This window comes from Cydia pomonella, chromosome 6 (genome assembly GCF_033807575.1).
Source record: "Cydia pomonella isolate Wapato2018A chromosome 6, ilCydPomo1, whole genome shotgun sequence".
Taxonomy (NCBI): Eukaryota; Metazoa; Arthropoda; class Insecta; order Lepidoptera; family Tortricidae; genus Cydia; species Cydia pomonella.
The window spans coordinates 15,155,534-15,181,679 of record NC_084708.1 but is presented as its reverse complement, the minus strand read 5'-3'; the positions used below and the strand labels follow the sequence as shown (position 1 = coordinate 15,181,679).

The 26,146-nt window shown below is 36.2% G+C and overlaps 1 protein-coding gene across 6 annotated transcripts in view; it reads right to left on the bottom strand.

Moving 5' to 3' along the window:
• Nucleotides 1-640: 640 nt before the first annotated feature.
• Nucleotides 641-26,146, bottom strand: part of LOC133519058 (agrin-like) — a 267,117-nt gene continuing 241,611 nt past the window's right edge. For 3 of the 6 annotated variants that reach the window (XM_061852946.1, XM_061852945.1, XM_061852943.1), the window contains 17 exons: nt 25,734-25,973; nt 25,132-25,437; nt 24,874-25,026; nt 24,137-24,415; nt 20,717-20,863; nt 20,249-20,382; nt 18,717-19,014; nt 16,063-16,230; nt 14,018-14,378; nt 13,713-13,925; nt 13,197-13,591; nt 11,998-12,244; nt 11,659-11,823; nt 11,246-11,442; nt 7,173-7,359; nt 4,473-4,837; nt 641-4,238 (listed from right to left, as the gene is read on the bottom strand). In XM_061852946.1, coding sequence (XP_061708930.1) covers nt 4,093-4,238; nt 4,473-4,837; nt 7,173-7,359; nt 11,246-11,442; nt 11,659-11,823; nt 11,998-12,244; nt 13,197-13,591; nt 13,713-13,925; nt 14,018-14,378; nt 16,063-16,230; nt 18,717-19,014; nt 20,249-20,382; nt 20,717-20,863; nt 24,137-24,415; nt 24,874-25,026; nt 25,132-25,437; nt 25,734-25,973 — 4,001 coding nt within the window. In that variant the 3' untranslated portion in view covers nt 641-4,092. Of the gene's footprint in view, nt 4,239-4,472; nt 4,838-5,716; nt 5,836-7,172; nt 7,360-11,245; nt 11,443-11,658; nt 11,824-11,997; nt 12,245-13,196; nt 13,592-13,712; nt 13,926-14,017; nt 14,379-16,062; nt 16,231-18,716; nt 19,015-20,248; nt 20,383-20,716; nt 20,864-24,136; nt 24,416-24,873; nt 25,027-25,131; nt 25,438-25,733; nt 25,974-26,146 lie in introns of those variants that run through there. The other 3 variants (XM_061852944.1, XR_009799579.1, XM_061852947.1) reach the window with 3 other exon arrangements.

Sequence of the window (26,146 nt, the reverse complement as noted above, 5' to 3'; positions counted from 1 at the left end):
GCATTAAATCATATTAAGAATAAGATTCGTTTTTACCTATTACCGTAGCTACATCACTTACCTACTGTTACATTTGTTTACCTATTACATATACAACAATACACTTTATGTGTTCGGAATGCATTACGTATTAATAAACGGATGTAGTTCCTAAGCTAATACGATATTTAACACCCAATACCTTGTAATACATTGTAATAACACTTATTGGAAAGGTATTTTTCAATCAGATGTTCTTCGTTATATCAAGTGTTTTAATTTTTATTTCATTATTCTTTTTTGGTATTTATTTGATTGACGCGTTTTTAGTTTCATTCAGTAGCTGTCGGCAATGATCTGTTCCTCAAGAAATTATTTAGTAGATTGAATTTCTTTTCGATTTAATCAGCAATGATTTTAATCATAAGGATTTTTAGTCAAATTACCGGTTTAACTCTGGTTATGAGCAATTTCCATGATAAGTTGCTTACTGAACGTCATCGTAACTACCTGATGAATGGATTATGAATTCATGACTATTATATAATATTTTGCATCTTGTTTGCTAAGTAACGCTAACTTGCTAACTAACAATTCTTATGTCTACAACAAATCCTTTCACTCCTTTTAGCATTGTTAAAATACATAAAATAAAACAAAGTACGGATTGCAGTCTCATTTATTTTTTCATTCATGATTTATTAATTTAACTAAGATAGTTACATCAAACACACATTGCGTAACAATTTGGACTGGAAGATATGTACTTAATGAATCAACGGCAGAATATTATACAGGTAGGTTTATTGCTGAAACCCTTCGCCCCATTCAAATTTATTTAACAAGAGGGTCATGCAGTGCCGTTCGAAACAGTTGCTCTTAATTACAGATTGCCAGAACAAACGACAATCATTTGAAATAATACAAAACCTTATAAAGGCAATCGCAGTAACAAACCCTTATTATTAAAGGTTAATTAATTAACTTCAGAAAAAACCCACAACTGTTTTGTTTTGCCGGGTGATTTTTTTATGGATCGAAAATTTTACAGTTATGAGCTCAATAATTGCAAACATTTAATTATGGTAATCAAAATAATTAACGTTTTTTTTAGGGAAATTTATCAGACATGTTTCCCCACGATCTGAATTTTTGTGTTGTTTTGTATAGACTTTTCTCCATTCTATGAAGGTAATTTTACTGACCATTGTTCACGTGGTAGGTTGCCTAGTAATATAAAGGCGATTATTGTTATTTGCCACCAAATATGTTGTTTCTTGAAAATAAATAATAGATTAAAATTTTCTTCTTTCAACTATATAGAAACGTCAATCCTTGAAAAGATCCCTACGTCAATTTCTTCATTTTGCACGCACTTATAATCATTTTTGATAAGTTTAAGTATAAATTATATTTGATGGCGTTGTGGGCGCGTAGCGTGTGCAGCCTATACCTTCTTTGCTTATGCAAATCACGAAATACGACGACAGTACCTAACATATATTATACTCTTCTGACATGAGTTAAGATACGGTCATCCATCAAACAGCTTTGATAGTTAGCAAGACAATATTTCCCAATCGTTTTAAAATAGTATATTGTACAACAAGGGCATATAGCGATCCATTTATATCCTATATAGATTCCGACCAAATTGCCTCGGATAATAATGGACATTTATACCATTATATACTCTGCTTTTAACTTCCACTGCGAGGAAATTATACAAAAATATCCAATATTTTAGGTTATTTTGCCGTATTTCTTCGGTCGGGGCAGTTTGTATGGCAGATTTTGGACTTTATAGCTAAGATAACAAGGGTCGCAATAGATAATTTTACTTTATAGAACATAATATGCAAATTTATGCCGCTTACACGCGACTTAAACGTCACTTATATGAGCATGAGAAGTGAAAAGATATTTTATTTTGATTGAGGGAAGGGTTCTCTTATAATGTAATCACCTAAAATGGGATATGTTTCGCCGATCACGAAGCATGTCCAACATGAAAAAAGTAACCCTACAATTCATGTTGATAAATATTTATAATATTGTCATCCTTTTATTTAAGTTAATTTTAGTATTTATAATACTATATAAGTATTCCAACTACATAATTATTACTTAGGACAAAATAATTTTGACAATTTTACTCGCAAGGTAAACTTATTTTTGCATGAAATTGACAAAACATCTTTGAAAATCATTAATCATTTAACACAACACGCATTGACATGAGTACACTTAATCACTACTAGGTAAAAAAAACCGTACGATAACAAAATAAAAAAAATGGACATTCTAAAAAAATTAAAGGTTCAATAATTTTGAAAATCCCGTTTTTAAATATTTCCCTTGATCAATCCTAGGTATTTTTTTTACCCCGTAGTGATGCGTTTAAAAATACCTGTCGAGTACCGCCGGGTTAAATATTAAACATCCGATATCGTCAAGGAATATTAGATACGATAGTAACATTACATTAAAAATTATATAAGCGGCTTGTAAAAAAATCTAATCTACGTATGTACATCTATATTACAAAATGTCCCTCATAAGTACGTAAAATTATTGCGCTATATTTTTTAAAACAAAAATAATTTTAATTTTAATAGCAGCAAATTTCAATTTCTGGCAGCATTATAAAGGGCATTCGCGTTTATATTTTGTCCAAAACAAATTAATGCTTAATAAAAGAACCCCATATTTTTAATATATTTAGACATTAGTTTCCCTACTTGAAATGTAAGTTCATGATGCAAACATGATGTGAACGTTACGCTAAAACATATTCATATTTAAATTGCAGTACTTCTCCAGAGCCTCCTTCCGCCATAGTAGTAGACACAGCAAGTAAAATAACTCAAACTAAACTATTCATAAGATTATGTATAACTATTGTAATGGGAATTGCTACACTGTACAAACTATGGCACTGTTCATAATTAACTCACTTTAACTTAATCAGATTAATGGAATGTTATTTATCTAATACAGGCAATGTTTATACATCGCAATGGAAATAGTATTTATTCTACAAGGATAACCGATTAAAATAGGTACCTAAGTAAAATTTTAGAGTATTGAGAATGTATTTTGTAAAAGTAATACTTTGTGATTTTAATCAGATAATTGTAAAATTATGCACAGATTACGTACATGTGACCCTAATCTTATTAGGGATATTCAGTCAACATACATTTGAACGGTTGCATGGAAAGTTATATTTGTCCATAGTCCTATTTGGTTTCATTAACACGTTGATAATAAATAAGCATTACTAATTCTTCAATGACAGCATGGACTTCAAAATAGAATTTGTATCAATGTTCTGCGAAGAGAAAACAAAATATTGATTATATAGACATATATGAATCAGTATTCAACACAACTCACCATAAATTTTACAAACTGGGTAAAAATACTAAATTCGTAAACAAAATTATTATTATCAATAGTAATTGAATGGAATGTTATTGTAAAGCCCGTATAATTTACTTACTCTGGATAAACATTTACAAAATTCAAATCTAATAATTATTGTGTTATATATTTTCAGCTCATATTCAATAAAGAAACCTATTATTACTAACTAATCTAAAAACTATTATAATCGGTATTTTTCTAAGTACCTAATAACAACAAAATATTAAGTATAATTCAGGAGGTACTTTCTCACATTCTATATACCTAAATATTTCTTCCAATATACCTCTGATGTGTTTTTCGAGCACCGATTTGACGAAGTAAAAATTGATTTAAATCTTATTATAAATATAATGCTAAATGTAACGTATTATGGCAACATATTATTTTGGTTACAGATATGAATACTCTTTTATCTCTAAACAGAGATATGATTACACTTATCCCTTGAGACTCTTCAACAGGCACTCCACTAAAACAACTGCGAAAAAAGATAGTAAAATACGCAGCCGTGTAGAGATCCCTATCAGAAACTACATTATTTATGACAGGTACTATAAACCGCTAGTCGACACAAAATCTAAAAAATAATACTTGTTATCTCACAGTGGTTTCCATTACGCTTCGTAATTTTAGCAAACAGAGTTTGGCAACTCATGATTCGACTTCGTATCATGCATCATTTTAATCACAATATCGTATCGTTGTCGTCGGCCGTATTGGCGTAGTGATGTCGATGCGTCGACCATTTGCCTTCACACTGGCTACACAACCACGAAACCCGGTGTACAAAGCAGCCGGCAATCCCAAGGGCAGTGATGGGGATCCCCCTGTTGAAATAAAATGAAATACACTATTTGCCTTCAGGGAATTTTAAAACGAAGTCACAGGTCGAGGCTCTACACGGAAGCTCCGTTAATGTGGCTTACTGCCCATTTGGAACTCAAATAAATTCGTGAGGAGGCGTAAAGTTACTTTGATGCGGTCGTAAAAAGGTTTATTTTCGTAACAGTGGAAATGAAGGGTATAGTTAAAAGAAAACGATGAACTGAATTAGTACTAACCAATCCATAGTTTGGGGTTTGATTTCGAGGGCACAAGCAAGGATTGCGAGTACCCCCTAATGGGAGCCGTGTCGTCCAGTTGTAGCATGGCTAGCCTTTTTCTTCTGCGTACCGTTGCCGTATGCCACATGTCATCGTCTACTCGATCCTTAGATTCTATATACTGGAACCATTCCTCGTGTGTGACAGAATTCATCTCCTTGACGTCAGTGTCCGTGTATATTAATTGTAATTTGCCATTGTTTATGCCCAAGCCAATGAAATCTCGAGCTCGTATACCGATTTTTCTCCTCCACATTAAAAGGCCGGAGTCGTTGTATGTGCGAAATTTTATTTCGTATCTAACACCGCGATCGCCGCGTCTCCTAGAATATTAATATTAGATACATGTGTCATATTAACTCCATTAAGTAAAACCTACAGAAGCACCATTAAATAGAGCGCATATTTCCTTGTAATATTTACATACAGTTGCAAGCATTATTTACTATTAAACAGTGAGTGTAAGATGCTACGTCTTTATGCAAATGCGCTAACTTTCAGACAGCAGCTTTGTCGCCATTGCTAACTTGTAAAATGAATTCACGAAATAAACACAAAAATACCTTTTCACCACACCAACTGGTAAAGGCCCTTTTGATTGTTCAAAAAATAATGAGAAAGTTGCATTTTATCCACGTGTGGGGCAAAGTAATCAGATGGAAATTTTGAGTTGTTTTCTTATGTTGACTTTTAAATTATGATTTTGCATGATATTTTTTTATTACGTTCATTTGGATTTGATTTCGTTTAGTATTTTTCTCGCGTTGGTGTGATGAACAATTTTGTGTTTCACTCGGTGTTTAACCCTCGTGCCTTGAAACCCTCGCAACGCTCAAAATTCCACTTCTCGAACCACTCGCTATGCTCGTGTAGGGCTCGTGTGTGTAAATTGAATTTTGGAATATTTCGCTTGCTCGGGTATCAATATTAGCACGAGCGGTTAAACAGCAACTTTGCCCCTTGTAAAACAAATGACTATTATAACTATGATTCGCCCGAACAATGACAATTTAATTTTTCCACTATCACAAACTAGCGGAATAAAAATAAATTTGAATTTCATAATACGTTTGACATTTCAAAATATAATTAAATACTCACAGCAACATCGTTTACATATCAGAACACAACAAAAACAGCTCAAAGCAAAGCGATTAAAACTTATCTAAATACTGACTATGGACAAATTGAAAGAATGTTACCTATTCAAAAATCACTGCAGTGACGTAATTATGACTATTAAAAAATATTAATGGTTCTGATGTCCATTGAATGTTATCTTACATCATACAATCCTTCACCGTCACTGTTAGTACGAAAGCTATAAAATAAATAATGGGAACATGTTAGTTTTATTAGTAAGTAGTAATTAAAGACTGAAAGTTAAAAGGAAAGATTTTTTGATATCGTATATTTTTCAGTTCAATTAATTCTACACAAAGAATTCTTAACCATTTTATGAAAGATAAGCCAAAAAAATTTTATCAAAATCAATTCATGATTGGCGGAGTAATATCGTAACAAACAAACAATAAAATATAGATGAATTGACAACCTTCTCGTATTGTTTTTTTTTTTAAGTCGGGTAAAATAGATATTTAGCTGGCTAAAGCTCTAGTTTCCTAGGATAACGGTGTCATAGCGCATCGGGTCCATACTTATTGGGTTGCATAAAAGTTTAAGTCATCTCTTTGATACGCATAACAACTTGTGTTATAATCATCATTGCGCATACAAATGAAAAGTCATATTATATTGTGTCATACATTTTTAGCCATAATATTTTATGATATACATGGCAGTTGTCATATATTTTTTGTGCATACCTAACGAACCTAGCGTAAAATTTTATGCGAATTGAATTTATGACTATAAAAATTATGACATAACTCATAAATGACAAAAACCCAGTTGTACTCAGGAATAATTTTGACGAAAGATTTTTATGACTTACAATTTTATGCATAAAGTGTTATGATAATTAAAAATATGACAAAGGTTGTTATGCGACCAGGGAGTCCCGGTGTCATCATATAGCGGCTATTATACAGCGGTTGCATGACGTCACTGGAACGTCGTATATGTAAACAAAATGACGCTGTTTCCTAGAGAACAGTGATTGATATAACATTATTTGTGCGTACGTAATATTACGACCGCTATATGACGGCACCGCTATCCTAGAAAACCAGAGCTTTAGCGCAACAATTTGTAATTTTGTTATTGATAGAGTTTCAACCGTCGTCGCAAATAAACTTAAAGTTTTTAAGAGTTATATTATTACTAAAATGGTTCTCAATATCCACCTTAGTGGAGTATGAGCAATATACAAGTGATATCGGTACTTACGTACCTATATTATGGCCGAGTGAAATAAATAGAATATGGCCTCGCCAAAGTGTGACTCATGAAAGTAGACACGATGACATGCGGTCTAATTCAAACAATGCGTATAAGATGTCACAGCGATACGATACCGATAAGTCAGTGTCAAAAGTGACGTTTTTTGTTGAAGTAATGACTTTTGAGAAGTTTATATCCAATTTATCGAGTTATACATTAGTAAATGTTAAAAACGTGGCCAAACCACGTGAGTTTCAAGTGTTTTTCTTGTAAACAAAAAGGTGAAGTCAAAGACTGCGAGGGCTTTTTAATTACCTGCGGCTTCCTCGACTCCTGTACGAGTAGTAATTATTCCCGTCGAACTGGACTGGCGCTCCGTCCTTCAGCATTTCGACGTTGAGTTGAATTTCACAGTTTCTCCCTTGGAAGCCGTCGGGGCAAATGCACTTATATTCGTTCAGAAGTGGTATACAAGATCCATTATTCTTGCACGGAGTTATACCTGAAGATATATTGTTTTATAATATTCATAAAACGAATGTGTAGGTACTCGTATGTATGTATCTCACTTTATTACACATAAACAGGTTAACATAAACAGACAAAACAAAACAGAAAAAAAATGTTATGTACAAAGGCGAGCTTATCCCTACAAAGGATCTCTTCCAGCTAACCTTTGAGACAATGCGAAAGGATCAAACACTAACAGGTGAAAGACAAATCAATATGAATAGCAGCAATATGAACATTTTGGATACACATAAAAGTAGGACGAGAGCAATAAATAGTAATAAAATAAAATAAAAAGTAGAAAATCCCTAATATTAATACGCAAACTAAACATAAACCTATATACATCTATATATAAATTCAAAAATTCAAAATTCAAATTTTAAAATTTATTCTGCAAGTAGGCCTCAAGGGCTCTTTTACAAGTCAATACAACATTTATAGTAACATCATATAGTGACATGAAAAATACATAACAACATTTATAAATACAACAGCCAATACCTGGGTAAACATTACATTATAATAATCTTAAAATAAATAATTAATACAATACAATAGAGATGTATAGTCTCTATGGTTAAAAACACATTAAATCTGGAGATGTAAAAGGTCCCCAATGTCAGAGTACTAATACTAATAAAATTTGGAGGTGTAAAGTCTCTCCAAGTGTCAAAATAAAATTTATACTAAATAAATAAACCGCGTCTGGACTGTTAAACTAGCAGTCTCATAAACTAATGCTACATTCTGTACATAACTAGTATGTACCAAGTCAAGTATATTATACAATATGACAGAGACGTATAGTCTCCACGGTTAATACATTAAGTTTGGAGATGTATAAGGTCCCCACGGTCTGAGAAAAATAATAATACACAATAATAAGATTTGGAGGTGTAAAGGTTCTCCAAATGTCAAAGAATAAAAAAAAAAAAAAATTGTATGAAATACATATTTCACGTCAAGAGACTGTTAAGCTAACAATCTTAAAACTAGTTCTACAAAATACATAACTACTATGTATTTAATATGTCAATGTCATCATCAAAATAACTAAAACATAACAAACATTAATACATAAGGTTGAACAGCTAGAAACAACAGCGCCATATGCCTCTCCGGGACACTGCACGCAAAACTATTACAGCTTTTGAGACTGGATACTTGGCCATGATTCCGTGTCTCCCAAGTAGTCATCTATTTTATAGTATCCCTTTTTGAGAAGTGCATTTTTGACGTATTGCTTGAATGAAGTATAGGGCAGGTTCCATGCCTCTAAGGGTACTTTGTTATAAAATGTTACACAGTTTCCCATGAACGATTTTTTAACTTTCTGTAGACGAAACTTGGAGACTACTAACTTATGTTTATTTCGCGTATTATAACTATGGATATCGGACAGTTTCTTAAAGGACTTTATATTCTTATGCGTATACATTATCACATCTAGTATGTATTGTGAAGCTACTGTGGGAATATCTATTTCCTTGAATCGTTCTCTCAGTGAGTCACGAGAAGCCATGTTATAAATAGATCTGATTGCCCTCTTCTGAAGAACGAAGATGGTTTCTATGTCAGCTGCTTTGCCCCACGCCAGTATGCCATAAGACATAATACTGTGAAAGTAACTGAAGTAAACTAGGCGAGCTGTCTCCACGTCAGTAAACTGCCTGATTCTTCTTACTGCATACGCGGCAGAGCTCAACCTTTTCACCAGGGCAGATATGTGAGGGGCCCATTGCAGTTTACTATCTAAAGTAAGGCCCAGAAAAACCGTATTCTCGACAAGGTCCAGCGTTTCGCCATTTAATGTGATGATAGTTTCAGATTTTCTTACATTCGGCAGCGAAAATTTGACACATTTCGTCTTTTTCGCATAAAATACACATTATAAATAAATATATGCATACGTAATTTACATAAACATATAGGTAATATATATATATATATATATATATATATATATATACAGGGTGATTCAGGAGACGTGAGCAGGATCAAGCTTGAGCATTCAGTAAGTTATAAGCAACTGTTTCGTACCAGTATTTGTGAGATTAACGTTCTTTTATTTTTTACTGTTCAAAAAAAAATGTTTGATTTATTTACGCCATGTATGGTCACCCTTTTTGTTTTATCCATAACAAGCAAATAACAAGTGACAAATTGAATGTCATCGGAGTCTGGTTACTTTTGAAAAATCGTATCTCACTTAAGTGTGACATTTTGTTTTCTTTATAATCAAACTGCTGTCATAACGGTTAAAGAGGTTTTATCTTTCTTAATTAAGTGTTGTAGGGTGTCCATGATTGTAGATTATCAAATTTGTCCTTCACAAAAAGTTAAATAACGGAAAAAAGCGAGATTGTTTTACTTAAATATGATGATGAACGGTTCATTAACATTTACTGATTGTGTAGGCTTAGTCCTGCTCACGTCTCATGAATCACCCTGTATATATATATGGAACAAAAAGATTGCATTAAAAGTACTCAGTTCTAACATCAGGAGTCTAATAACCACAACTTTTTAGGGTTCCGTAGCCAAATGGCAAAAAACGGAACCCTTATAGATTCATCATATCTGTCTGTCTGTCCGATTATGTCACAGCCACTTTTTTCCGAAACTATAAGAGCTATACCGTTCAAATTTGGTAAGTAGATGTATTCTATGAACAGCATTAAGATTTTTACACAAAAATAGAAAAAAAAAAAACAATAAATTTTGGGGGTTCCCCATACTTAGAACTGAAACTCAAAAAATCTTTTTTCATCAAACCCATACGTGTGGGGTATCTATTAATAGGTCTTCAAAAATGATATTTAGGTTTCTAATGTAATTTTTTTCTAAACAGAATAGTTTGCGCGAGAGACACTTCCAAAGTGGTAAAATGTGTCGTCCCCCCCGTAACTTCTAAAATAACAGAATGAAAAATCAAAAGAAATATATGATATACATTGCCATGCAAACATTCACGGAAAATTAGTTTGAACGAGATCTAGTAAGTAGTTTTTTTTAATACGTCATCAAATTAAAAAAAAAAAATTCATCAAACCCATACGTGTGGGGTATCTATTAATAGGTCTTCAAAAATGATATTTCGGTTTCTAATATCATTTTTTTGTAAACTGAATAGTTTGCGCGAGAGACACTTCCAAAGTGAAAAAATGTGTCCCCCCCCCCTGTAACTTCTAAAATAACAGAATGAAAAATCTAAAAAAAATATATGATATACATTACCATGCAAACTTCCACCGAAAATTGATTTGAACGAGATCTAGTAAGTATTTTTTTAATACGTCATAAATGGCACGGAACCCTTCATGGGTGAGTCCGACTCGCACTTGGCCGCTTTTTCAACTTCTCCTTGAGTGAGGCAACAGATTGCGATTTCCTTACGTCCACTGGTAGATCGTTCCACAGCCTAACTAAGTAGGTAGTGAAAGATCCAGAGTACACGCAACTTTGATGTGCCTATTTTATTTTCGCCTACGTTTTTACATAGGTATCATAAGTTGGCATTAGACGCGTTAGCTCAAGAAGCCGTTTCGAATCCGGCCTCTGCTTCTTCACTTCGTCACTTTTTCTTTAGTAATATCTGGGAGACCGAGCTTTGCTCGTAAAAAATATAAAAACTCAAAAATGCGCGTTTTCCCTGAGATAAGACCTAGCTTGACTAATTTTAAAACATAAAAAAGTAATGATGAACACCAAATGTAATCCTAACACTATCATTTTGATATTCTGCTCGAATATATAGCTACATAGAATATTAATACAGTGATCTCTTCCCAATAAAGATTTTGAGAAGTGCACTGAATTATGTACCCATCATAATTTTGCCAAGGTATATAAATCGTCTAAAATATCAAACTTACCAATTCCACAGGGCGATCCAACATACTTAGTAACCCCGCTAGTGGCGCAAGGTAGGTTATCCTCCTCCTGTACTATAGCGCATTTCGCCGTGTCCCCGTTGTACAAAGAGAGCTGGTTGCCATTGACAAATACTTTTTGCACCGCGCCAATAAAACTGCTGATCACGCCTGACATTTTGTGTGGACGGACGTAAGCACTGAAAGAGCAAAAATGAAGTAAATAGAAGTTACGAGGTGACCCAGCAAAGCTTGAATAGACTAAATGAGTGAATGAAAAGTGTATATATGTATATGCCAAAATGTCCTCACATTCAATAATCCTCATTTACCATATATTACTCACTTATTCGCGGTAACTTTGTACAATTTATGTGTAGAGGCGTATCTCAGATAAATGGTGTATTTCTACTTACGGTAAAGACCCAATAAAGAGCGGTAGTGTTAATTCCAAATGAGTAAGTGGCGGCAAAGATGACCCACGTTGTGTGGGGTGGTGGTCCAACTGCAAGCTGCCGTGGCGGCCGGCGCGGGTCACCCGAGCGCGGTGCCAACGCCCTTTCTCTATCGGCACTGGAGACCTAAATCGAACAAATTCAATTTAAAACTCTTCAAGTATTGTAATCAAAATGAAAGTCAAAGAACACATCGAGTTAATTAAACAAGTTACATTCGGTAAGTTTTGTTCTCTTAATTAATTTCATGAGAGCCAATTTATTACCGAATCTCTGTATCTAAATTGAAAGTTTACTTACGTGATATTGGCAACACCACTCCCCAGATTGTACCTAAATTGCAGGTATCCATTAACTAAGTTAATCGTTATGAAATCCCCCTTGGCTTTATTAGACTGGCCGGTGTAAAAGAGCATCCCTGAGAGTCTGTTCGTTAAAAACCAGATTTCAATGCGGAACGCTTTCCCCAGCCCTTCGAGTGGCAATAATTCGATGTAGCTCGTCCCATTAAACTGGGGAATCCACGACTCTTGTATAATGTTTACATCTGTAAATAATTAGGTTATGTGGTAAAGCCTTCTTTTACTATGTGCATATTAAGAATATTAGTTTTTAATGCGTGATTTTATCAGGTCAAGGTCAATCATAGAACACATACTATGCAACATTTACTCAAGTAAACACGTAGATATAAGTTATTTACATAAGCAAGATGCAATCACATAAGATCGTTCACATTCTGCGGTCGCCAAATCAAAGTTTGAAATTGAAGTATGAAAATTTAATGATTTTAATTTGATTTCCATTGTAATTTAAATTGTATTTTTTTTTAATTAATGTATGTTCAATAAGATGTAATGTTAGATGTGATCCGCCGAGTTTCTTGCCGGCCTCATATTGAGATACCCTCCTACAATTTAGGAGGGATTTAAATCTCTTCGGGTCAGAGGTTTAGGGTTAGATCCGGCGTAGCTTTATTTGACGTTCATAAGCGCATTTTAATATGTCTACTTGAAAAATAAACTATCTTTATTTTTTATCTTATATTAAAGGCGACCGACATTTTTTTCATGTCAAATTGATTCATGGCTCACCGGATTGCAAGTATCTTACAGGTAGGTAACTTGATATTCGTCATTTCGAATAAAACGCAAACATTCGTTTAAATAGACCAGTTAGAATTTTCTCGGAAACAGAAAAACTGTACATACAAAATAACTATGAAATCTCGTTGCAGTGATTAATAGGTCAAATCTTCGATATTTTTATTCAACCCCTTACAATATCACAATAATATCACAAAAACACATACACAAACATAATCACAAAAATGCCTAAAGTACTATGTTTTTAAACTAAAGAGTTTTAAAATTTTAAGTAACAGTTTATATTTATCTTTATCTTGAAATAGACAACTTTTAAGTGATATATATCAAACCGGCTTAATGTGAAAAGTGTTTTTCCATGTATCGGAATGTATAGAATTATTGTAAAAATACCGTTACTGCAAGTATTTCCGTTGGAGCCAATTTCGCCTCCAAACAAACAGCGACACACATGGCCGCCGTCGGGTCCGATGTCGCACAATAGCCCCTCATCATATCCGCAGGGATTCGATTCACATGGATCTAATCTCTCGTCACAATTGGCTCCTTGAAATTCGATAGGGCAGATACAAGTATATTCCGTCGCCGATCCCTCTATAGATTTACACGTGGCCCCGTTCTTGCACGGCATACTCATACACGGATTAGATTGGCACTCTCGAACGTTCTCCATAGACACGACTAATGGGTCCGGTCGTCCCAATTTCTTTGTCACTTGATGACGTATTATTCTTAAGTATTTCACGCACCCAATAAAACTACTCCGGGTGCCGATATTATCGAAAATCCTGCAAAAAGATATTTGTTATATGCCAATACCGCGTTATTGGTTTTTGTGAAAGATATCGACGGATAATAAAAGGAATTCCTTTGGCTAAACAATACCAAGGTAAGAGACAATAAACATACTTGGAGTAGTTAGAAGGTACGCTGCCCACGTAAGCGTCTTCGGCTAAGTCCAGAGCTTTAAGATGTCCGCTAGATTGTCCTACAACGTCTTCCATATCGTCAACAGATAATATGCCATCTCGATGATATCTTTTTGCAGATACTTTGTGATACTCATTCAATGTAATCTTTTCCAAAGAAGTCAGGACTAATGCTCCGTTTCCAAGATTGTACCTGATGATAAAATAACACAACGTTACTTCCTACATCCGTAGAACATTAGTTACAAAACAAATAAAACATCAATCACGTTTTACTAAACATACCTGAACTCTATATATCCATTTACCAAGGCGAGAGAAACAAAATCGCCCGTTCCATCGTATTTCTGCTGATTGTACAATATGACGCCATTTTCAGTGAAAGCCTTAAATTCGATATCGATATTCAGCTTGTGGTACGCCTTCAAAGGTTTAAGGCGGATGAAAGAAGAACCATCAAAGAATGGTGTCTCTATGTAAGGTGTCAGGCTATCTTTTATAAGATATTCGCAATTCATTCCAGTATAAAGTCCGGTGCAGACGCAAGTGTAAGTCGATCCTGGCAGGTCGACGCAGCTACCTAAGTTATAGCATGGATCTGATAGGCACGCGCTGTATTCCTCGGTCGTCTCTTGAGTCATTTGCTCTGGAATAAAACATTGATCTTACTGACCTCGATAACTTAGATTAAATATCACCGGGGCTACCGTGAATATTCTTAGCATTTACGTCACGAACGTTCTGCGATGCAACTATTTCTACAGTTGAAGTCGAAACATTACATGATTGTAACTAGTATTTATAATATATGATTGATTTTTACAATAGTCTTTATTAGGCTTAATTGATTTTAAAATTCAACAATAGATATAATCCTTCTCTGAAAAATAGCTCAGAAAATAGGGGAAGGTACGGAAATAGGTAAGTATTCATGAAAAGTTAAATTCCCTGTATCTCGTCGCGGCATTTCATTTAACTTTGTCATAGCTGATCTAAAGCGAGCATGCGGTTACTAAGAGCGAGTTCATTTCGGGACCAAGCGAGGCTCGAGCGGATGTGAAAATGGAACGAACGCGTCAAAGAGCTATGTATTATAGTTCGCACGTAATTGGCTTCGTACACGGAAATTTTTATTCAAAACAATAAAATTTCTAGCACAATTAAACTATAAAATGTTTCGCTTAATAAACAACCCAATATTATAGTTTCCAGAGCAAACAACAAGTGATAAAACTAGTTACTTCTAGTAGTTTTTAATTTGATTTTCTTATTTCATTTGCAACATGTTTTTTGGCGTTTCAGTTTGTATTTTTGTATTTTAGGGAGTTACTATGTATTTTATGAATATTGTTCATTTTCATACAGAAAAAACTGCACTAAATATGCGCAATTATCTACATACGGCTGCAAATTGCTTTTTACGTATATCCAATGCAGAATATTTGCAAAGGTTTCCAAAGCTCATAACATTAAACATAGTATTTTTAGTCATCATACAAATAATATTTTAATGGTATTTATCCCGGTAATAACCAAATGAAGAGGTTTATTTCATCTGCCTCCTACTACTTATTATACATACATACTTATAGTGACTTTTACCTATACTATACCTTAAACATGTGAAACAAATAACCAAATAGAATTATAAATTATTGACCTGTTTGTTGTTTGAAGCGCTGGTGGCCTAGCGGTAAGAGTGTGCGACTTGCAATCCGGAGGTCGCGGGTTCAAACCCCGGCTCGTACCAATGAGTTTTTTGGAACGTATGTACAAAATATCAATTTATATTTACCAGTCGTTTTTCAGTGAAGGAAAACATCGTGAGGAAACCGGACTAATCCCAACAAGGCCTAGTTTACCCTCTGGGTAGGAAGGGCAGATGGCAGTTGCTTTCGTAAAAACTAGTGCCTACGCTAAATCTTGGGATTAGAAAAGTGTATGTTACAGTGTTAATATGTAGTGCGATAACGGCTAGGAAAGAACTAAACATTATCATAACATTTCTAAAATATATATCGATTTACTAGGGTCATTGACGACTTATATGACATGAAATGATAAGGGGCCTATTTGACTCCACGGAATGACCAGCAAGCAGTGCGCCCACCGTGGCCCTGATCGCTGTTTGTGCAACATTGAACATGACTCACCCCTTCCGATGCTGTGCAGGCTGGTAGCCAGGGCGGCACACGCACGTGCTCCGGGCGCAGCACGAGCTGGGCAGCGCGGCGCAGTCACTATCCTCGGCGCACAGATCACCCAGCAGCGCGCCCACCGCGCCCGTCGTTGCCGTAGTCGATGTTTATATAACATGGAACGTGACTCACCAACACACCCCTTCCGATGCTGCGCGGGCTGGTAGCCGGCGCGGCACACGCACGCGCTCCGAGCGCAGCGCGCGCCGGGCAGCGCGGCGCAGTCGCCATCCTCAGCGCACAGGTCGCCCAGCAGCGCGCCCACCGCGCCCACCGTTGCCGTGGTCGCTGTTTGTGCACCTATCATTCAATTTAATGTTGCCTTTTGGTTCTGATATCCAATAATTAGTGGGCTAATAGAATACAAAGCCTGTTTCCACGAACACTGAACATTTCATTATACCTATTCATGTAAATATATTGTTAGTTACTGCACGTACTGCTCCGTGTTAGACGTGATTTCATGTTTTAATATAAACTCGTATGTATTAATTTTACTTTAAAGGCGGGGCTTCATCAGTGTGCGGCACTGTGGGGCACAAGCCTATTCAGTACAAAAATGCTTATGCCGACCACTGGTGGAATCCCTCCTTTATATTTATACCTACTTAGTAGGTCGCTAAGGTAGGTAATAGTACTACCTATTTTGAATATCAAATCGTCACCGCCGGTAACTTTTGAGGGATTTGGCGTCCGTCGTGAACTCATTGGTAATTAATAAATAAAAATTTGTCTTCTCAGAATCGAATGCAATGTCAACCTTATTGCATTGTAAATTAATATTTGACTGTACAACTATATAGAGCTTCACAAATATTTTTTCTTTCCAAATAACATTCAGTAAATTAGACGTGGGATTTGGAAAACCTTCACCTTCACAATAATAACAGGTCGAGTTTTAGTCTAAAGTTGACTAAAGCTTGTGCCCTAACGAGGTCTACATTATCACGCGAGTTTTGTAACTTGGCAGTACTAGACCATTCCAATTCCCAGTTAAAAGTTGTAATATTGTAAACTAAGGAGTCTAGGTATTCACCACCGTATCAATTCAGCCAGATTAAACAAACATTACCAAAAAGTTGACTGGCTTTATAGAATATCCTTCGCATTCTCATGGATATATTATCTTACTTGCATGGACACATTATTAATGAATTTATTTGTAATTGGCAATTAAATTTTGCGGTTAGGTGTACATACGTGGTACTATCAACCTAATTAACAAGAATGCCACACATTACTAGGGCAGTACCAGTTGGTGATTTGATTACTAAGGCCCTTACTCACTGCGTGTTTTTACAGCGTACAATTATGTTTCAGTCTTTTTGCTGTAGCGATGTCATTTTCTACATAAATACAGTCGATGTCGCGATTCAATCGCGCATTTGAAACGCTGCTAAAATCGCAGTATGTCTTTACACATCAACAATTATTATAAATCTGTCATAGTATTTTTCACATAGGTTGGGTATGGTGAAAGCTGTCATCTCCATACAATTTATTATCTTAAAACATAAAATACCTATGTATTGATGCCTGCTGTTATCATACCCATATTTGTCAAAATACATGATATTTAGGTAATAAATTTACTGATTGACTGACATACATATATTGCTATTTTAAAATTAAATAAACGTTAATTACTTCTGACAATTACTATTATGATTAATAACAGTAGTTTAATATAATTGCCAAATGCCAACATACAAAGGAAACAATTATATGAGTACGTGATGTGAAGTACTCGAGCTCGTGATGCATTATTTAAAGCATGTAAGTTAAAGTAATTTTCTCATTTAAAGTTAGATTTCTGGAATGCTTGTCAGAAGTAATTAACGTTTATTGCGTCCTGATGGACGATGATAAAATTACATTCATCAGTGCACGTCCCTGTCGTCGTCTGTGGTATGCTCAAAAATGTGAAAATAATTTCGATATGAACAAAATGAAAATAACTTCGAAAGAACGGATCTCTGTCACAACTTTAAACTATTAAACTAGATGTTTAAGGCTACAATTAATTACACAGTAATTATTTAGATAGATGCGTTAGTAAAGTTATTACTTTTTCTCGTAACAACATTTACCACGACTATATGGGCCAAGACACTGGATATAGCTCTTTAATTCTTTATTACCAATATATTAAGATACTGGAATCTTATTAAATAAAACCATGATTATTTGACAATAATATTATTATAATAATCACACTATATAACATCAGTAATTGAGCTCTAATATTAATTGAATATCACATCAGCTCACGCGTAATTAAAATTGTAAAGGCAGCGGAATGGAAGCTCAGAGCAAACAACGTGAAATAGCGATACACATAAAAAGTATCATAACAAGGCTTCGGTCTTCTGTTGACATCATACCAGTGTTAGCAAAACGTTAATTAGAATTGACCATATTGAAAATTAACCGAGACAACACGCGGCGTAAACCGTAACGGACGGTTACAGTTTACGGTTCAATTTGTAATGGCTAATTTTCAATATGGTCAATTCTAATTAACGATCGGCCAACACTGCATCATACGCCTCGTGTTGTCTCTGTTTTCTTATAAGTGCAATACAACGCTGCAGCGTGCGATGTCAACGGGATAGACTAATTAGTGGTTGTTTGAATTACGAATTACGATACTCTTGTTTTGAGTCAGGCTTAATGTCTGAACTATAAAAAATATTATAACAATAAATCATTCATATGGGTTCCATTCCACATGCCAAACAAAATAATTAATACATATAAGTAGTTTTCTAAAGTACTCAACTCACCCTTAAACTTTTGTCCCAGGAGGCTCCCGTCGAAGTCGCTGGGTGTTTCTTTTTTCGACCAATCATACTTGTTGTACTTGTCAGGGTTGAGGAGGTGCCTGGTGGACTTGGAGGCGGCGCCGTCGTCTTGTTGCGTGAACTGTATCGGCGAGGACGGCCTCGGCGGGCCCGCCGTGCCAGCCACTTCAGACAGCTTACACGGCCCGAACGCTTGTACTACAATGTCCTCTTGCGTGCGACACGCTTGCAATTTCAGGTGACACTCTGATTCATAAGTTTTGCCGTCGCTGCCGCATACCTGTTGGTTGACTCTGTATTAAATTTACTTCAAGTAGTTCTCTACGTTATGAAGTTTAACAGCGTTTTCGTGGGCTCTTTAACGAGCGCTTTAAAAGTTCGTAAAAAACCACCTCACATACCCCGATATTAAGTGGCAAATGAACAAGTTTGTTACCTGCATTTTAGTTTTTAAAAATATTTTGTAAACATTTAACTACATGTGGACATTCGGGAGGCATTTTTTTTACAAATTAAAGTTATTTTTTTCCATAAGGCTCTCTTATACTACATCGACTGCCCCCGACAACACGAATTAGGTGTTATAAGCGAGTTTTCTGGAGAGCAGCCAAATACGTTTCTATCGCAACATTTATGTCAAAATGTTCATTGTAAGCAAAGTAACAAGTTTTAATGAATCCAATTTTCACACGAAATGCTCCATGAGTTTCAGCTTAGTGTAATCCAAACAGGATTACGATATTGTTTTTTTGTGTCTGGCTTAATGTGCGAACTATGACGTTCAGGTTAGGTATAACATGCAAATTAGTATTTCGACCATAAACTTCGTTACTAAGCAACATAACTCGCAATTATCGAAATGCAAATAAGGTTGGGACATAAATGATTCATCATCAACAAGTGCAACTAACAACGTGAGAAAACTTAAAGTTATTTTTCTATAGAATGTAAAGTAGAAAGTGCTGTAAAGAGGAAAGTAAAAAAAAAGTTTTTGGCATAATTTTCATTTTTGATACAAGCTTTTATCACTGACTTTGTACTTTTCTTTCCACAGGCAACTAATACTCATCGAGACAATTCTAACAACCGCAATCACACTTGGCCACCTCCTGTCGCCATCATCATATCAACTCTTTGTTATCATAATTTTGCATTGTCATCCGATTGACATATATTTTCAGATTTAGAAATCGGGAAGTGGGTCAAATTTAGCTTCCAACATTTGAACCACACTATACACACATACCTACTAATAAGCTACTACTAATTGTAAGTTAAATAAAATATTGTAGAAGCACTACTCATCTTGCCAGAATAGATTAACTAATAGGGCTCTTACATACTAGTAGCGTTTCTGTGCCGCATTTTCTTGGCGGCTCCATATTAATCGGCACGCCGAGTGGCGTGTAATATTGTATGGTAACGCCGAGAAAACGCGGCGCAGAAATGCTAGTGTGTAAGAGCTCATAGCAGGTAAGGGGTAAGTAGTAGTGTTTTGCGCTTACAGCACTTACCAGCATATTATTATCGCTGTCAGGACAAGGTGCCGCAGCGCACTCGCAGAGCGCGCCGCCCGTGCGCTCAGTGCACACCGCGCCGAAATAGCATGACAGTTCCGCGCAAGACTGCGCTACACCGCCGCTTTCCGCTGCGCAAAAATACAATATATTAGCTAATTTAACCCATATTTGGTGCTAATTTAGTCTAAATCATTTAAAACTATACAATTGACATTATATCAGGAGTTGAATAAAGCTCGCTCGCTTATGAAAACCGAACACAATACGTTGATGAATATATTATTCTTTGCTGATGGGGAGGTAGTGCCTTGTTTGCTGTGCTTACATGCGCCGGTTACAGGCGGTGCTTACACATATTCCCTGACGATGGGCAACGGTGCACTTCTGGTTCTCCACGTAGCGCCCCGTCCCATTATGCTTTCAAATCCACAAGTGGAACTCTATGTTGCACGTGCTACTCACGGTCAGCACAGCCGTTGGGCCCCAAGCGCCGGCGATGGTCGGCGCAGACGGTGCACTTCTGGCCCTGCACGCCGGCGCGGCACACGCAGCGCCCCGTCATCTGCTCGCAGTCCTCACGCACGGACCCGAAAGCGGAACAGCCACATGCTAAAGCAATTGGATACTGTATAATGGTATACTGTTACAGTATTATTAGAAATGTCGTATGCCAACTGATCAATGTGTACCTAAATGTAACTGTGAAAATTATCAGATACAAGGTAACCAACATTTCAAAACAAAGACTTAATCACTTCCAGCTTTTGTTTCCATATTTATTATTTTGTACCTATAGTAGCTACACGCATGACAATAAATGCTTTCTGCTACTTTTTTAGAGCTAAGAAGCAGTATTACTTCAGTCTTTTTAATTAATTGTACAATAGAAAATTATTTACCTCAGCTTATCTACCTATTTCTAAAAAAATATTTTCAAAGCGATAGGGACACTTTAATGTAGGTACCTATGTTATAATGGGGCCAGAACAACTTTTAAGAATTTCATCTACACATATCATAAATCTTCTATGATGCGCTCAAAAACCACAAATTACGACCAGCAATGAGAAAACTGTTTTGTTAATTTCTAACTCAGGTCGCTTTGTACTCTATTCTAATTAGGGCTTGCAATTCGAATATTCGAATTTGTCCAATATTCGATCTGTTTTGATATTCGAATATTCGGCCGCTAAATTTAATATATATATAATTTAAAATATTTTTTATTACTCGAAAAAATCTATTTCATCCGCTATAGTTACAGTTTCTGTGTTTTGCCGGGTATTTTTTACAGTGAATGAGGAATGGTGGGTATTTAAATGTGAAGGAAATATTCTTTTTATTGTTTTCCTCTCGATAGGCTTCGTGAAATTACAGCTAAACCTAACTCGATTTCAAAGAAAACAAAATAAAAAATCATCAGGATTTCACATCAGATAAAGTCCGCCGAGGTCTACTCCTTCCAGCTCTGCCTTCTACTTCTCCCTTATACGCTCTCTTTATTAGCCTTCTTTCACTCATTCTTTCCACGTGTTGAAACCATCTCAAAATAACTTTTCCTTTATCTCACTGTTCCTAATTCTATCTTGTAATCTCACACCACACACACTTCTCAACACTTTCATTGCCACTGCATCCACTTGGCTCTGATGCCTCTTCTGCCATACCGCTACCGCTACCATACATAAGTTTGGGCACCAACACCCCTCTATCCACAGCCAACCGTGTTTTTTGTGACACCTTCTGGCTGCTCATAAAAGCGTTAAGTGCCCCATTCACACGATTTCCAGCGTTTACTCTCCTTTCAATGTCTTTATCATGCTAACCGTCTCTAGTGAACAAGGTTCCCAGATAGACAAATTCTCACTTGGTCCACTCTTTCTTGATCAATCAAGATTTCACTGTTTGTCATATTTTCTCCCTTTCCAAATACCATTACTTCAGTCTTGCTTACATTTATTTTCATTCCTTTCCTTTCGAAAGACCCATGCATTCTAGTTACCATCTCCTGTTACTCTTCACCCGATGACGCTAGCAATACCAGGCCATCTAAAGAAGACATTTGTCGAGTAACCTACTCATTATCAGCCCACATTCGTTATTTCTCAAATGATGCAATGCAAACTACTGTCCATGAGTAGATTAAACAGCCACGGTGCCGCTTCACACCCTTGCCTAACACTCTTTTTTGATGCTAAACCACGCAACTGTCCGTTTACTCTCACATAACCACTGAAATAGAGCGGTTCAAAATACAATGGAATGAAAGGCTTTTTTTATAGGCAACTGAGTGACTAAAAATAAATATTAAATGTAAATCGAAAAATAATTACCTACTAATTTATTTATAACTTTAACCATCCAAGTTATACAATAATATTAAATCACGCAACGATACATTTATACTAAGTTCTAGCTAGAAATATTGAATACCTCTAATTTTTGTGCTTCGAATCGTTTTTATAAATGTGGGCATCTCAGTAGGATGATAAAATCTAGTCAATTAAGTGGATTTCTGCAAAATATCATTAGTTTTTGCAATATGTGCAAATAGTTTTTGAATAAAACGATACAAAAACCGATTTCCCGTTCATTTTCTTATTTCATAAAAATATTCGAATTTTATTCGAATATTCGAATATCTCGTCAGAAAAAATCGAATATTCGAATACCTGAAAGTTTCGAATATTTGCAATACCTAATTCTAATATCAGTCGAAATGGCATTTCATTTGTGTCAATTGCAAACAATTTGGACACATCTCGCATGTTACTTGATATCGAACGATATGGCAGTTGACTCTAGTTTGTCAGTGAATTAAAAAAAACTAGGGTTGCGTGACATACGTGAAAAACGTTTTCGTGTTGGTACCGCCATTTGTCGTTCAGTTTATCTTTTAATTAGTTTGTTCTCTTATCCATAAACTCTATATTACCACTTTCGTGTAAAAGAGCAAACTAATTTTGTCAGAGTCACCACCTGATATTCGAGATAGATCAACTAATGCTGGTCGTCACATTTGCTTTCTGAACACATGGAGAGCTTACAGTATCTGTATAGATAGAACAGTGCATGTAACTGTACACATACATATGGCTCTTTAAAGTTTCGATATATGTATGCACAGAAAGTGCTCGTTCTGTAAAAAAAAATTAATTAAATATTTTGATTCAGGCACGGCAGCACCAACTGGAGGGTTTGGTTACTTGGCTTTAGTATATGACATCTATTTCAGTTTATAATACCTATCTACTGTTGAACTTGTATTAAGATAAAATAAAAATCCTGTATGCTGCAGTTTAATTTAAATACTGCTTATCTGCGCAAGAAATATACTTACGTGTTTAGTTTCTTAATATTTTGTAACTTAAGTACTCACTTAGTTTGACAGTTACTCAAGTCGTTGATTAATTATTTCTCAAAAGTTGCGCCGCACCAATAAGATTTCACTTTTGATGGACATATTGCGATCACAACATTTATTAACAAAATTTCAATTAAAAGTTTCTTAGAATCTTTAGCGTTTAATTACATACCTATGCCTGTTTTATGAATTTATCACCCCACTAGCTTCTGCCCGCGACTTCGTCTGAGTGGAATAACGATGATGATTAATAAAAACTATCCTACGGTCTCAAACTATCTCCATGTCAAATTTAATTTAAATCGGTTTAGCGGTTTAAGCGTGAAGAAGTAACATACAAACCGACGGACAGGCAACGTACTTTTGGATTTAAGTATAATATTAAGTAGGGATATAAAAACAAGCAGTATCGACTTTTGTGGCAACCCAAAACAATGTCCGGTATAGGGAAAACGAAAAACCACAAGCGAGGGATTCGAGTCTAAACCGTTTCATTTAATTTGGTGTAGCATACGTACGTATACATCCCGTGTGTCCTGAGCCGATCCTCGGCAGCCCCCAGTAGCCGGGCTCGCAGCGGTCGCATTTCTGCCCGCCCACTCCCGGCCGGCACGCACACTGCCCGCTCTCATCGCACCGATCCGACACCGATCCGAGCCGGTTGCAGCCGCAACTAGAGCCAGTTATCGGACACCCCTCCTCGTTAGGACCCGCCGCCGCCGTCACGCCGTCCGAGCAACACCCGAACACGCTCTCCGCGCAACCCCCCTTCTTATCTTCATATTGCTTCGTGTCGTCTGTATAAAGTCATGGAAATAACTCAAATAGCTCGCATGTGTTTGCGGTGTCAACAAATAAAACACATGAATGTATAATTCGGGGCAAAGGTACAAAGCGGTAACAGCTAGCGTGATTGTACCCTATTTACTCGCATCGCCGGTGCCGTAAGTATTTATTCCTTGACAAATCACCAGATATAAATGCAGAAAAGCAATAAATACAAGTTTCTATGTGAAAATAGTGTCTAAAGTGAACTTTTAGTAAAATGTATACTAATATTATATACTACTTTTGTTATTTATTTTGCTTATTCGTACCTATGCAATTATAATGCATATTATTTTGAATCATTAATTAATGCTTTAACTAAAATGGTTTTTACTTTACTGTAACAGACAGTATCCGAAGTTTCTTTGGAGTCGATTTTGATGTTTAAATGTTCAAATCACAACAAACACAACTTTAGTATGCTTACTTTTCGGGCAACACCTTGCTGCAGTTAAGGTAATATGGCAGTAGCTGCCGGCCGGACAATCTTGTCGGTGCGGACCGTTACCGCAATCTATCTCAAGTCCCGTGGTCGGCTCGACCATCGCCTTACTGTTACCGCAAGGCCGGACTTCCATGCCTGTAAAGCAAGCTTTAGTCAAACAGGCTGTTAATTTACTTAGAATAGATTTAACCGAAACGTAATTAGTTTCTACGAGTTTCTAGTTTGCAATTAAACACAAACCTTTGCATAAATCAAGTGGCCGCAGCCGTAGCTCGAGTTGTTTTTGACAACCCTCTTTTCGCATCGCACACATACTAGGGTAAAGTCTGAAGTCGGAAGCGCAGACCGGAAAGTATTCGTCATCTGGCGGACATTCGAAGAGGCACGAGCAGCGCGGGTACTGGTCAGCGCCGATCTCGCAGCTGGCGCCGAAGTCGCAGCGGATATCGCGGCAAGCCGACGGATCCGCCGTGCCGAACTGATCGGTCGCACCCGAGGAATCCGTCGACCCTTCGTCCGCCTCGGTCGTGGTCACCGCGGTCGTAGCTACCCACCCAAATATTTGCGTGTTAGTCGAGCGATAAAGCGGAAAGTTAGTTAATTGATCGAGGATGGGTCGCTTTATTGAAATTACTGCTAACAACTGAGTTGATGACGGTCTATGGCAAATATTTTGACTGTGCCAACCCGTAAGCTTTTAGAAAATCGAAAAATACTCATTTTAGTTAGGTATAAAATGTTTTCCCATTCCTCACAGAAAGTTAATTAAGATGCGGCAGGCAAAATATGAATGCTTAATCTTTTTTAAGTAGTTAATGCGTGAATGTGTGGTAAATACATACTCATTGCAATGGGCGGTACAACCGCAAGCCTATCTTTGCAGTCTCCATAGAATATGACGTGAAGAGTGTTGGCGGGGGACAGCTGGCATGCGGCTTTTTGGAGTTCACACTCATTGTAGTAGGTCTGCATATTGCTCCCGCAGACCGGCTCGCGCGCCGCGCCGGTACAGTCGCTGGGGCAGACGCACTCGCCCGCGGCACAACGGGCTCCAAACGAGCATTGCACGTTCTCGCATAAAGCTATTAAAAGAAACAATAAAAATATTGTGACTATATTAAATATAAAAAAACGTTCGTTAATTTGTCAACTCTCTCGTTTCATAACTTTGCTCATAAATGAGTATAATGTAGAAATGAATATGATTACAATGGAATATATGAAAATGGAAATGAATCTCTTTCAATCAACTTGA